Genomic DNA, 13,908 nt, shown 5'->3' with positions numbered 1-13,908 from the left:
AACTAAAAAAAAAATGTTGCAAGCATTTTCTACATCAAAGTAATTCTATGTAAAATGAATCGAGTCCCAACTTCCTAGAAGTGATAAGAAGCACCTAAAATAATCGTTTGAGAGAAAAATTGTCTATTTCCTCTAGCAACTATAGTCTGAGATTCTCACTGCCGCAGCATTCACAAATCAGACATGAAAAGATCTGTGAACATTATATCTCGTCTGTCTTCCTTGTCCCAATCCTTACCGGGTGAGGTGTTGTCCTCTGGCAGAAACATGACTGACCAAACCAAGCAAAGTAAAAACCCCAAAAAGTTGGGGCGCTAGAGGGCGCACGGCGAGATGGCCGCCTGCTAAGACGGCTCCGCTGGTCGGTGTAAGGAAACGGCAAATTTAAACGACATGCGGAGACCCTAGAGACATGAAAACGGCATACTAGGACGGCGGAACAGATGGGCATGCCGGAGAACGTTTGAGGTGACCTGCAGCTCTGGAGAAAAGGTGCCACGCAGCGATCTATACTCCGGGCGGACATTGCCGGCTCGGGGTCAGGCAAAATGGCGGCGCCTGATGCGACTTTCAGACCGTGATGGGCTTATCGGACGTGAGTTGCAGAGACGGAGAGGCTGCCTACACTGAGCATGGGAGCGCCCTGAAAGCGGTGATGGTATCTGGCGAAGACACCGGGAAGCGGCACTGAGACGGATCGCGGGTGAGAGCGCGGAAGCGGGGACGGAGCTGGACACACAATGGCGCCCGTCATCGCGGCGACTGGTGCCCCACAGAAGACAACGAGTGCGTAGCGGGGCATGGCGCTCGACCTACGGCGGCTGCATGACCTGTGAGTGCCAGGACTTGCTCAAGATAATGTGATTAGGAGGCAGGCGGCAGGTGCGAGCGGACAACGGCTGGGCTTGGCGACGCGACACGTGTGTGGACTGCTGGGCTGCTCATGGGCTGTGCGTGGAGGTGCTGGTCAGAGCTGCTCGGGCGGACGAGCGTACCGGACAGGAGGAGGGTGTCATGGACGCCTGAGAGGACGAGCTGCGAGCCAACCTGCCCTCGAAGCACTATTGGAGCTGGTGACACGGCGGCGACGTGTGGGTTGAAGTGGCACTCCTAGGGCAAACGATATAGAAGTGGTGAGGAGGTACGGGGTCCGGAGCGATCCTCCGCAAGCTACAGTGCACGTGTGGAGGGGTTAAGCGAGCACGTGGAGGTGATCGTCGCAATGGGAAAACACGACCGAGGCCAGACAAAATTACAGTTTGATGCAAAGAAAGCTGCGAAAGCGCAGTCGGAGACCCTGGAGGAGGCTGCGGAGGCTGTGCAGGTGGCACCGGTGGGTATGGAGGGTGCCCTGCGGGCTATACAGCAAAGCTTGCAGGACATTCATGGCAAGCTAGACTATTACTTTACGAGTGGACAACATGGCGGCTAAGCTAGATGGGCACGGGGAGCGACTGGTGGAAGCGGAGACCCGTATATCGGCGGTGGAAGACGAATCGCACGCCACGGCCCGAAAATGTACGGACATGGAGCGGCTGCTGGATGTTATTAAAAACAAGGCGGAGGATTTGGAGGCGAGGTCCCGCCGCAATAACGTACGAATTGCGGGCGTTCCGGAATCCACGAACATAGCAAAGATGGAAACCTATGTGGAGGAATTGATCAAGAACGTGTTTGGAGTAGAGTCCCTCTCGCCCATCTTCCTGGTGGAACGCGCGCATAGAACACTAGCCCCGAGGCCGAAGCCTGGCCTGCCTCCGAGACCTATAGTGGCGCGGATCATGAACTATCGAGATCGCGACACCATTCTCCGCATGGCCCGAGACAAACACAAGGTCAGCTATCAGGGCAACGAGCTGGAGTTCTACCCGGACTTCACGGTGTCGGTCCAGATGGCACGTAAAGAGTTCAATCCGGTCAAAAAGAAACTCCGGGAGCTGCAGATTGAGTATGCTATGCTATACCCAGCGCGTTTGAAGGTCACATATGACGGGAAAACGGCACTTCTACAGACGCCCAAGGAGGCCCAAGACTTTGTCAAGCGGATCATTACTAGGCGTAAGGAGCAACGACGTGTGGATCAACGCATGGACTCGAACTGAGGATGGATGTGCGGGACAGTGCCATATTTGTGATGGTGGACACCAAAGGCCACGGCTGAGGTGGAGGCAGCGGGGGTTGCGCTGGACGCTGCTGCACAGGAGATAATGACTGTGGGGGGTTGGTGTCGACCTGGGAGCGGTATGAAAGTTATCGCACACATGGGAGGTAAGCTGTAGACTATGCTGCTCATCTGGTGGACACGAGCGCTCTCCCAAACGTTTAGGGGCGTGCGGCATTGTGGGTGAGATAACGGGAGGTCTGCTGGGTAGGACATGCCGGGCGACATTATGGCGCACGATACACTGGCTCACAACATACAACATCACTGTTGGGATATGTGCCTGTTGTTCTGGCTAAGGAGGGGAGTACTAGGATCTTGCATGTATTCCGAATGAAAAACCGACCACATCCATTAGGTTGGATAGAAATGTGCGCTCTTGGTGGATCCCCCGCGTGGGTGTTCCCCAAATCAAGTTGGGTTGAGATGTTCCATTGTAATGGGGAGTGTCTTTGGCAGAGTTGGGTTGCTGAAGCGGATGGGGGGTGGTTGGGGGGGTATTGGGGATCGTTTAGTAGGTTGTGGTACGAAGAGGACGTTACAGATACAAAGGGTGGTATTGAGACACGAGATCAGAAGGGGAATGTATGGGTTGAATGTAGTGGCAGCTGCTGTCGGCCAGTTGCCGTTGTAATGCGAGACAATCAGGTGGAAGATGGTAGACAGCATGATGCGTAATACACGGTTGTCATTTCTGACATGGAATGTGCGAGGGCTGAACAACCCCAAGAAAATAAGACATGTGTTGGCATACTTAGATCGTCATCGCATTGATATTGCTATGTTACAGGAGACGCACGTCACGCCAGCAGCACCTATGCTAATTGGGAGTAGATGGGCGGAGACGGTGCATTACTCGTCGTACTCCTCATATTCCAGAGGGGTCATGATTTTGATTAGAAAGGGGGTACAGTTTGATGTGGACACTACGTATAAGGATGAGGTGGGACGATTTGTACTCGTAACAGGGAGACTGCGGGGACATAAAGTAGCATTGGTTAATACATACGGTCCAAATGTGGACGACCCGGAATTCTATACTGAGGTGTGGAATAAACTGGGTGAACTGCCTGACATACCATTGATCTGGGGGGGTGATTTCAATATAGCACTGCAGGATGGGTGGGATAGGTCAGGCAGCACGGCTGAACCTCATACAAAGGCTAGGAGAAAATTGCTGGCTATCATGGCTGACAGGGAGCTTGAGGATATATGGAGGACAAGAAACAGGGAGAGCAGAGAGGCGACACATACGACAGCGGTTAGTAATAGCTGGTCCAGGATAGATTATTGGTTGGGGTCTGCGGAAGCACTCTTGTGGACAAGATCCGTGTGTCATTTACCTAGAACCCTATCGGATCATAATCCGGTCAAACTCGCCATTGAACTGCCGAATTATATGCCCCCCCCGTTTAGTTGGAGTTTCAATGCGAGAGCACTGACTGATCCATTATATGCTGACGCAATAAGTACGGCAGTTACGGAGTACTTTGAACTGAATGCGCCAACAACGGAAGACCCTGGGTTGTTGTGGGAGGCGTTTAAAGCTACCATTAGGGGGATCTGCATTGGCACGAGTGCTGGCATACTGAAAGATATCCGCCAGCAGTTGGTGAGCCGGGAGGAGAAAATCAGCAAGTTAGAGCGAGAATACGAGCGTACACAAAATACTAAACTGTTAGGCGACATACGACACATAATAACTGAATACCAAACACTCGCAGAGGACGAGCTCAAGTACATATCGAAGAGACAGGTAGCCAGGACCTATGGCGAGGGTGGTAGGCCAGGTAAAACATTACCAGCTAAAATTTGTGCAGGGAAGGTACCACAGATAGTACGTGGGGTGCGTAATGAGCAGGGGGACATGCAGTACGGGGCGCAGGATATCCTCAGGGAATTTAGTGCCACATATGGAAAATTGTACGAGGCACAGCAGACAGCATCGGAAGAGGAAATTGGGGACTATCTAGAGGAAGTAGCGATAGCATGGCTGTCGGATGCACACAGAGAGTACTTAGCGGAACCTATTACAGTGGAGGAAGTGTCGGAGGTGATTAAATCACTACCAAACGGGAAAACGCCGGGCCCGGATGGGTTCACGGGTGAATTCTACAAAGCATTTATTGACCAAGTAGCACCTCATTTGGTTGGGATGTACGGGCATGCGCACGACCAGATGCTGCTACCGCCCACGCTCCGTGAAGCGCTTATCATTGCGTTATTGAAACCAAACAAGGACCCTGAGAGCTGTGGATCGTATAGGCCTCTGTCCCTAATTAATGTTGACGTGAAGATTCTTGCTAAACTACTGGCGAAACGGCTCCAGCCGCTAATGACCCGATTGATATTGCCGGATCAGTCGGGATTTATCCCCACCAGATCCACAATGCACAACACACGAACATTGTTTGCATTGCGCACTATTTAAGGCCAACGACCAAAGCAGCTGCGGCCCTCCTGGATGCTGCGAAAGCATTCGATTCTCTAGAATGGCCTTATTTACACAAGGTACTGCGCCGGATGGGATTTCCGTTGCGATTTCTGCAATGGATGCAGCTACTGTACACGGCCCCGACGGCCCGAGTTAGAGTAAACAGATATGTATCCGGGCCGATACCTATTAGCAGGGGGACAAGGCAGGGTTGCCCGCTGTCCCCCTTGCTATTCGCGCTAGCAATGGAGCCATTGGCGTGTAGGATACGGCAGAAGCATCACTATTCGGCGCTGCAGTTTCCTCAAAGGCCGCTCCATATATCGTTATATGCAGACGATATGTTGCTGTATGTGCGCGATCCTGAGGTGAATTTAAATGCATTACTGCGGGAGTATGTTCGGTTTGCACAGACGTCCGGGATAAGCATTAATTGGGCGAAGTCGGTCGTTGTCCCATTATCGGACACTACCCACCCGCACCAGCTGGACTACCCAATTGAATGGCAAACGGACCCGGTGCGCTATCTGGGAGTCTGGTATCATAGGGACCCGGAGGTGGTGATTCGCACCAACTATGGCAGGGCGGTCGGAGCGCTAGAAGGGAAAATTGATAGATGGATACAGCTGCCGCTATCGCTGGCAGATGGCTGGCCATTGTTAAGATGGTCGTCTTGCCAAAACTATTGTATTTATTCAATAATATACCGATACAGCCGCCGGCCGAAGTGTTCCGTAGAATATCAGCGATGGTGCTTCGACTGATTTGGGCGGGTAAACAAGCCAGAATTGAAATGCGAGCACTGACGCTACCGTATGCTAAAGGAGGGTTTAAAGTGCCAGATTTTTTGTTATACTATCTATGCGCGCAGGCGTAATTTGCGCACTACTGGTACCATCCCATCCCGTTCCTGACGCACACGGCAATAGAGGAGGGTGATGCGGCGCCAGTTCCACTGCGGGCAGTCATTACGCATGTGCGCGCTCCGCTGCATAAGCGCGATATAAATACAATAGATACGACAAATAAGGCGTGGCGAGTAATGGGGAAGAAAGCACATAAATTGCCATTATACGCGCCGGCTCTGCCTATATCACACCATCCAGAATTATCGGTGACGCAGGAGAAGTTAGGGATGGGGCTTTTGCGGCAGGTAGGCATAACCACAATGGGGGATCTGTTTAATAATGGAACGTTTCAGACAATAAGCGAGCTTACATTTATTAGTAATCAAACGCTGCTGTTTAAGTTCACATATTACAGATTGCAAAGTGCACTGAGGACACTTTACCCTACGTTTCCTGAGGAACCGCCACAGTTGCTGGCTTTGCAGTTTCTGATAACAACACCCACTGCCACTAAATTGGTGTCGAGGCTATATGGTAAACTGCAAGAAGACATAGCGGGCAATACGCAGAAGTCAATGGAAAAATGGAATACTGCATTAGATGACCCGCTAACGCTGGAAGAATGGGAGACAGCCTGTTCACTGACTGAATTGCTAACACCTAATTGTAATCTTAGAATGCTGCACTTCAAATATCTGCACCAGACCTATTATACACCGGCTAGACTTTGCAGGTATGGTTTAAGGGAAGACTCGCGCTGCTGCCGATGTGGGGAGGAGGGGGCGGATTTCTGTCACCTGGCTTGGAGATGCGCGGGGGTGGCAGAATATTGGGTAAAGGTGGTGGGGATGGTGGGCAAAATGGTGGGAGTAGAACTGGAATGTTCAGAAAAGACCTGTTTGTTGGGGATTCTGCCTGAATTGCGCTCTATCAAACGTAAATTTGCTGTGATAGCACTCTTGTTGGCCAAACGGCGAATATCGCTCTGCTGGAATAGTAAGCTAGCCCCTACGATTAAGCAATGGATCAAGGACTTAACATTCTGTAGAGATACTCTCAAAACGTATGAGGAGGAGCTTCCTGGAGGGTCGAGGCCCCGAGACTATTGGGTGTACTTAATTGACTATTTACGACTCCAACCGATTGAGTGATCATGCATGGCTACATTGGGGTGCTAAGGCTGCTTACTCTTATTGAAACACTGGCCGCCAAGTAAAGGTGTAGACCTGGAAGCTGGACGATATTGTAACATGACCTACTTGTTTTTTTATGTATGTTGAAATGTTGATTGCATTTCCAAAATGTTAATAAAAAAAAAAAAATAAAAAAAAAGTTTACAAAAAAAAAAAACCTTCATACTAATCCTTAAACCAAATGCTAAAAATGTTGAGTCATGAATATCGCATCAAAAATATTAGCACTACTAAGGGAAAAATAAAAAGTTAAGCAAAAAAAGATAAAAGGATTTTAGGTGCTAATGCTTTTGTTTTAATGGTTTTAAAAATATTAAGTATTGTTTGTCATTTTAATGTGCAATGCATTTTCTTACATTTCATTAGCAATTTATAAATTAGTAGAGTTGTTCGGTTTTGATAACTGTTTAGGGAAATTAAATATTTAATTGGTGATGAATTAGGTAAATTGATTAATAGATTTCTATTTTATTTATTTAAGTGTATTTTGCCATTTTTAATCTATATTTTATTTTTGTATAGTTTGTCATTTATATTTTAGTTGTGGGTTGTTGGATTTGTAGTGTAATAGGGTGGGAAGTTATTTGAGCTATAATTTTATTTTATTACCAAATAGTTTTATTTTTATTAACTATTTAAATGTTACTTATGTTAACTGTTTAATTGATTATTTGCTTTGTTTCATTTGTTTTTTAATTGTTAATAGAATGATTAATTAATGTATTAAGGGTAAATCTTGGTTCCAATTTTGTTGGATTTATTTAATATTTGAATGATCATCTTTAAAAGTAATTATAATTTGTTTTGGGGGGTGTCTTTGGAGTGGTAGTTTTGTTTTACTTGGTAAAATTTTGTTGCATTGTGTTTTTCATTTAATTTATCTATGTATTATATATTTTGAATATGTTTTATTAAGTCTATGCTGTTAGATATTTAAATGATTGTTTAAAAATTATTAGGATTTGGATTCCTATATGTAACCCTTCCACTGTCCATGTTTTTTTGCTTACGGTGGAGTGGGACTAGAAAATGCAACCCTTTCAAAGTTTAACACTTTCCTCATTTTTGCTTAGATTGGAATGGGAATAGTAAATCTAACCAAAGTATTACACTTTCCCTCATTTTGCTTAATTTTCATTGGAGTGGGAATAGTGAATGTAACCCCTCCACAGTCCAACAGCTTCCTTACTGTTTGGTGGATTGGATCAGGAATAATACATTTGACCCATTTAAAGTCCAACATTTCCGTACTGTTGTTTAGATTAGAATAATAAATCTAATTCCTCCAAAGTATGACACTTCCCTGATTTTGCTTACATTAGAATGGAAATAGAAAATTGAATCCCTCCAAAGTCCAACACTTTCGCTACTGTTGTTTAGTTTCGCTACTGTTGTTTAGTTTGGAGTGGGAATAGCAAATCGAACCACTCGAAACTGGAACAGTTTTTATACAGTTACTTAAATTGGAATTACATTATTTAACCTGTCTCCTTTGAAGGCCAGCACTTCTGCTAGTGTTGTTTATTTTGATTGTTGTTACTTTTTAATACTATGACCTTTTTAATGCTTATAATATTTTTTATGAACATTAATTTAACTTTTACGTATAATTTTTTTAATTGCGATAGTCAATAATATTTGTTTGTTAATTTTACTTTTTAAGTTATTGTAAATATCACCACAATTTTTAAATGAGTCTATATTGTTTTTACAATAACTTTCATTTTTGAATTAGGGCCATATGTACGAACACATTTTCCCATAGACACAGAATGGGTAAAACCCTTCTTCAGGTTTAGTTTTCGATCTAGTAGCACAATTATTTAAAATCATTGCTACGTTCACATGGACCCACCACCATCTGCAGAAGTCATGCTAGAGAAGCCAATATTTGCTAGTCGATTAATAACAGGTTACTTTTTCAGGCCCAACATACAAAGATCCCGTATTACTTACAACCAGTCAGTTATAAAGATAAGCTCCTTAATTACATAGTCATTTGTGAAAGAGGGAAGTTAAACTATAGCTAAAATGGGTTAAATGGGATATAGTAATATCACACTAAAGGCAAAACAACTGAGAATGCATGGAAGCAGTCTTAAGAATAGAAGTAATAGAGTCTTCTATTGCATCATTAGTTCCTAAAAAGAACAAGCCATGATTTGATCAAGATGCATTAAACCGAGCTCCATGGAATAACTTAATAATTTCTAAAGGAAGAAAATCATACTGGTTAAAATGCATTAAATATAACATAATACTATCACTCTTAAGAGTGACAATTACAAAAATCATGGGAACAATATTGAAAAGGAAGTTAAAAAATCCAATATTTCAACAAGATTGATCACTGTGAGAAACAAGCCATGGGTTAGTTAAAGTGCATTAAACGGAGCTTCATAAACTAACTCTAAAACAGAATTTTATAAATTCCTAGGAGGCATCCAGGACATGGAAGTGTTGACATTTTGCTTCCTTTATGGATGGCAAAGTGCAAAAATAGGATAAAAAAGAAATATGATTGGATACAACTTGGCCTGCCAACAAGAGCACACATATCAGGGAATATGCTGTGCTCCGAAGGATCTGCGTATATGTCATAAAAATAAGACTGTGGTTAGTTTCTCTGCAAACAGATGAGGGAAATAGCAATTGTTTGCAGCTTCAGCAACATCACTCGTGCTGTAAATGTGATGTCATCAGTGATTTCATTCGTAATGTCATGGTCTATAGATATGTTAAATGATGCTACAAACACTCTTATTGGCAATAAGGGTAGCTGAATGACTGTAGTACTATTTTCACCGCACAGCTGTTCCTTCAATGAATACACTGAAAGATAAGGATGTATTTCAACTATTACCAACGGATGTGAAAAAAACATTTTCAACTTTATTTTGATTCCTTTTTCTCTGTAGGGGAGGGAAACCGCACAGAGACGTTTATCTTTTTCTGCCACAAGAGATAGTAGGTCTCAATGCATGCTTCTTTTTTTTTTTTTTTTTACATATTTTTTCGGGTTGGGGTGGGGAGTGACAGTTCACAAGTGCCTTTTACTCAGAGACAACTGGACCGTGAAATGGCAGACGTAATAAAAGCATTTCCATTAATCAGATTTTATTTTTCAAAGTTCAGGTCACAAACCACTTAAAAAATCACCCACTATCACTTTAAGATTCTATTGTAGATGTCTCAAGAACTATTGTATAGATTTACATTATGTCACAAAAAGAAGTGATGTTGGCTGAAATCCTTACGTTTAATGTAACTCTAATTCTGTCCAGTAAGATCCTTTGTGGTTGAGCAAAAATTCCAGAGTTTGGCATCCCACTGGAAGCCCCCCTGCTATTAATTTGTACAAAACTTTCCAAGTCAATCTTATGTGTGCAAATATGTTTCTTTTCAAAAATGCTTTTACTCTGTACATGACATTCCAGCCTTCACTACAAAGCTACTACTTACATTTATTACATATGATGACAGAAAAGGAAGCAATGCACTGGTGTGATATCCTGGCAATATAGTTGTAACAAATATTCTGAATCAAAGCAGAACATGTGGCAAGAATGAAGGCTTAAAAGTTAAATAAAATAGGTTGTTTACTCAACTCTGGAAAACTACGGACAGAAAACATGAGAAGCGATATCGATAAATGGCACTCACAAATATATTCTCAAGACAATAAACACCAACTAAAATAACGAGTGCTGGAGAATTTATTCAGAAGGGATAATATTCTGCAAATATTTTAGAACTGCTCTTAAATGTTTTTGGGTGCTTGCTTTTCAAAGATGTAGAAAAGATGTAGAAAAGATGTTGACTACTGCAAACCTTAAATAACCAGAGGGAAGCACCAATCCGGTATACATATACTCAAACTAGAGTTCAGAAAAATAGCATAATAAATGCTAACAGCAAAATAAACAATAGGTAAATTCTAAGGAAAAACCAAGCACCCAAAACTGAACAAGGGATCTGAAGACTTTATAGTGACAAATCCTATTACTATTTGGCACAATGTGGACATAACACATTAAATGTGTTTCTCTGGTTCACTTGACCATTGTTCATGCAGCGGTTTATTTCTCCTCTTATCGATTAATGCTTTGCTTGTTAAGCAGGCGGGACATTCAAATGCATGTTAAGAAGCAGCAGTATGTGTGTGGCATTATTTTGGACTCTTTTATTTAACATCTTCAATCATTACCTTTCCAAAGGACATCGATTTGAGACTCAGACGAAATATGAATAAAGATACATTTTTTACATAAACCGTCTACATGGCAAGTGGGAAAATGTGTGCGCAAAAAGATACGGTGAGCAACAGCACCAAGCATTTGTTCTCATTAGTGCGCATTAATCCCGAAAACAGAAGTTTAGTACCCGATAGTTTGTTTTTCTGCAGCATATTGCTCCAGGGACTCCCAGGCGCCAAATTGTATTCCTGCTTTTCTAAAGAGAAGGAAATATAATTAATAAATCTCAGTGAGAGGGGCAAGCACATTGGCATCAACATCTTACTTTCATGCTGCCCATTATTTTTTACATCTCCTTTATTCAGGAAGAGAGGAGAACAAAGGAGAACACTATAACAAATAAAATGTATAAACATAACGAGTGGTCAAGAACTAGTTTTGAAGTAACTTCTTTTTGTTTGATTTTAAAACTAAAGAGATATGTCCTTAAAATGTGCTGTAAAAATGTAGTTGAGAACAGTTTTCCTCCAATATGTGCCTTATTACGTGTGCACCAGAGCTCCTCATTGGGCAACTAGAGGAAGTCACAGCCCCATTAGAATTAAAGATACCTGAATCAGGAGTTTTGCCTCCCATGCTGAAAGCAGGAAAAAGTTCTGCGTGAAATATCAGGGAAAACATGAAGGAATCATCAGTGAAAGACCGATTTCCTGGTGCTATTCATCAGAAACTAGTAATGTGGCACAATTCTGCCCCTTCAGCATTACTAGTACTTCTCATTTTAATAATCCCATATTTGTGTGTATGGAACTATTCAGCTCCTTTGTTTAACCTATATCTATTATCTTCTTTTTAAGACAATGAAGTCAAATATTAGTTACCATACCATGAATAACTATTCAAAAGTAAGGCAACAATTTAGAATGCCTTTGGATTAATTTATTATCCTCATTGCACCAATTTAGGACTAATATCTGAAATCTGGCAATTAAGGTACTGAATTGCCCTGGGTACTTCATGACAATATGCATCTCTTGCAGTTCTGTTGATATTCATATGTACAGCCTTGAGGTTTCACGTGATCACTACAATACCTCGCTTTTTGTTATGTGTACTATGATACTCAAAACAAATCTTCCTTTCAATTAGATGGATTACTATAAAGGGATATTCATTTTCAGTTGTAGGTCCAAATTTCTAGAAGAACTACCTTCAATTAAATCTGATACACATAAAAGTAACCATTCTGGTCACAGACTATTTAAAACAAGGCCTTTTCGGATACATTTGATTTTCATCCCTACATCTGCATTCTCATCAACTGTATAAAGCTATAAGAGGCCTGGACAATCTGGTCTCCTTGCTAAACAAAATCAATATTGGCTTCAATTTTCAAAAACCTGCAAAAGTATATCTTCTTCGTGGAAACCACTCAGGCTTATTGACCTCCATCTTTTGTATGACCTGATGAAAAGGTTCCACAAATAGTAGAACTGTTAGCTTTTTACATTTTGTCAAGCAGAAGAAAAGGGTACAATACCTGCAGGACCGATTTCAACTTCTCCTGAATCTCGTTCCAGACTTCCAGCGCTGCTCACAATATTCATCAAATGAATTGCTGTCCATGCAAATGGCATGCGGTACTTTCCCAATCTTTGGCAAAACTGATCGGCTTGGCCTTTTAATTTTTCTAATTTTTCTTTATTCTGCAAAATCAAATTAAACAACTTGATGTGGTTTTAATACCCAAGGAAGTGTAATTTCATTTTAATAACAAATGTCAAAAGAGGACCAACACAGTGAAGGAAAATGAAGACTGAAAAGAGATTCTCGTATTTCATTTCAAAATTGTATCAATACAGCACATCAAATAAGAAGTAGTCACAAATGAGAAAAACACCAGTGAGCATCAAGCAGTACCAAATAACTCTTATGAATACCAACTACATTTGCACTTCCGTGATGTCAAAAATCTAGCCAATTATAAATAAAATAACAGGATCATTGAGATGTAGGTTAAAAATGAAGATACTAAAGTAAACTGACAGTACATTTGTGAGATGTATACCACGTGCATATATAAAACAAAATAAGGAGAAATGTGATCAAATGATTTTTGCAATGGCTTTATACATAGCATGGATGCATGTCCGTTTCTTCTCGGTGTGCAAATACCACTGATCTTCTGAACAACTCTAACATCCATGCAATTGAAAGATATGCAAAGAAAATACTGTCTGTTCTGCAGCCCTTTACTGAATTGCCTCACAAAGAAACTTGAACCGATTCTGTATTATTGAACAGAACATGCAGGATTATTCTTAGTAATAAAAAGGTTCACTTTATATATGATCAGAAAATTAGGATCTTCTATACAAATGTACATTGTGTCTCCCAGTGTTGTGTTCTTTTTTTTCCAAGTGCTGATTTACAATTTTCTTTTTTAACAGTTATTTTGAGATGTTGCATCATGATATTGTGCAGACATGACAAAACCATATAAACAGCATTGAAAAACCACTCAGAAAAAGAAATAATGTGACGTGTATCCAAAACATAAAACAAAGAAATGCCTTTCACTATGGAAGTGTATCACACATGTTAAATCTCTCAGTTCCTAATACAGCAAGCCTTGCTTTGGTATAATATCTTGTAGCAGACGAGAACATTTTGTTGGTACATCTTCTTAGTATTTTCTTTTAGGAGTTCTTTTCCTCCCTGTAATGCACTCCCCAATATTTTCCTGACACACCTCCTTGGATTTGAGAGAACCATCAACAAGCACTCAATTCCACTGCCAAATCTCATATTTGCCAATCCTATTTTAAATCAAGCTTTGATTTACCCCACTCTCTAGTGAGACACTGGTTGCTTATGGACCCACTGAGCAATTTGGTTGCCAAAAATATGCAGTCAACAGGGCCAAGTACTCTAAGAGCACCCAAGATTTTAACTAATCTATAGAACAGCCAGATCTGCTTTTTCTATAGCCATTGCGGGGATGGAATGAATCCATTGAACCACTGCACTCCATAATGTGCTTCTTCCCTTTGTGCCCCTGGACTTTCACGTCTGT

At 42.1% G+C, this 13,908-nt stretch overlaps 1 protein-coding gene across 13 annotated transcripts in view; it reads right to left on the bottom strand.

The window, feature by feature from the left end:
* Positions 1-13,908, bottom strand: part of DOCK7 (dedicator of cytokinesis 7) — an 888,535-nt gene that overhangs the window by 587,416 nt on the left and 287,211 nt on the right. For 8 of the 13 annotated variants that reach the window (XM_085602421.1, XM_085602422.1, XM_085602423.1 and 5 more), the window contains exons 11-12: positions 12,373-12,538; positions 11,020-11,088 (exon numbers count right to left, since the gene is read on the bottom strand). In XM_085602421.1, coding sequence (XP_085458547.1) covers positions 11,020-11,088; positions 12,373-12,538 — 235 coding nt within the window. The remainder of the gene's footprint in view (positions 1-11,019; positions 11,089-12,372; positions 12,539-13,908) is intronic. The other 5 variants (XM_085602425.1, XM_085602426.1, XM_085602432.1 and 2 more) reach the window with 1 other exon arrangement.

Source organism: Triturus cristatus, chromosome 4_2 (genome assembly GCF_964204655.1).
Source record: "Triturus cristatus chromosome 4_2, aTriCri1.1, whole genome shotgun sequence".
In the NCBI taxonomy this organism is placed as follows: domain Eukaryota; kingdom Metazoa; phylum Chordata; class Amphibia; order Caudata; family Salamandridae; genus Triturus; species Triturus cristatus.
Note: the sequence above shows the minus strand (reverse complement) of the source record. Positions and strands in the feature narration are given on the sequence as shown.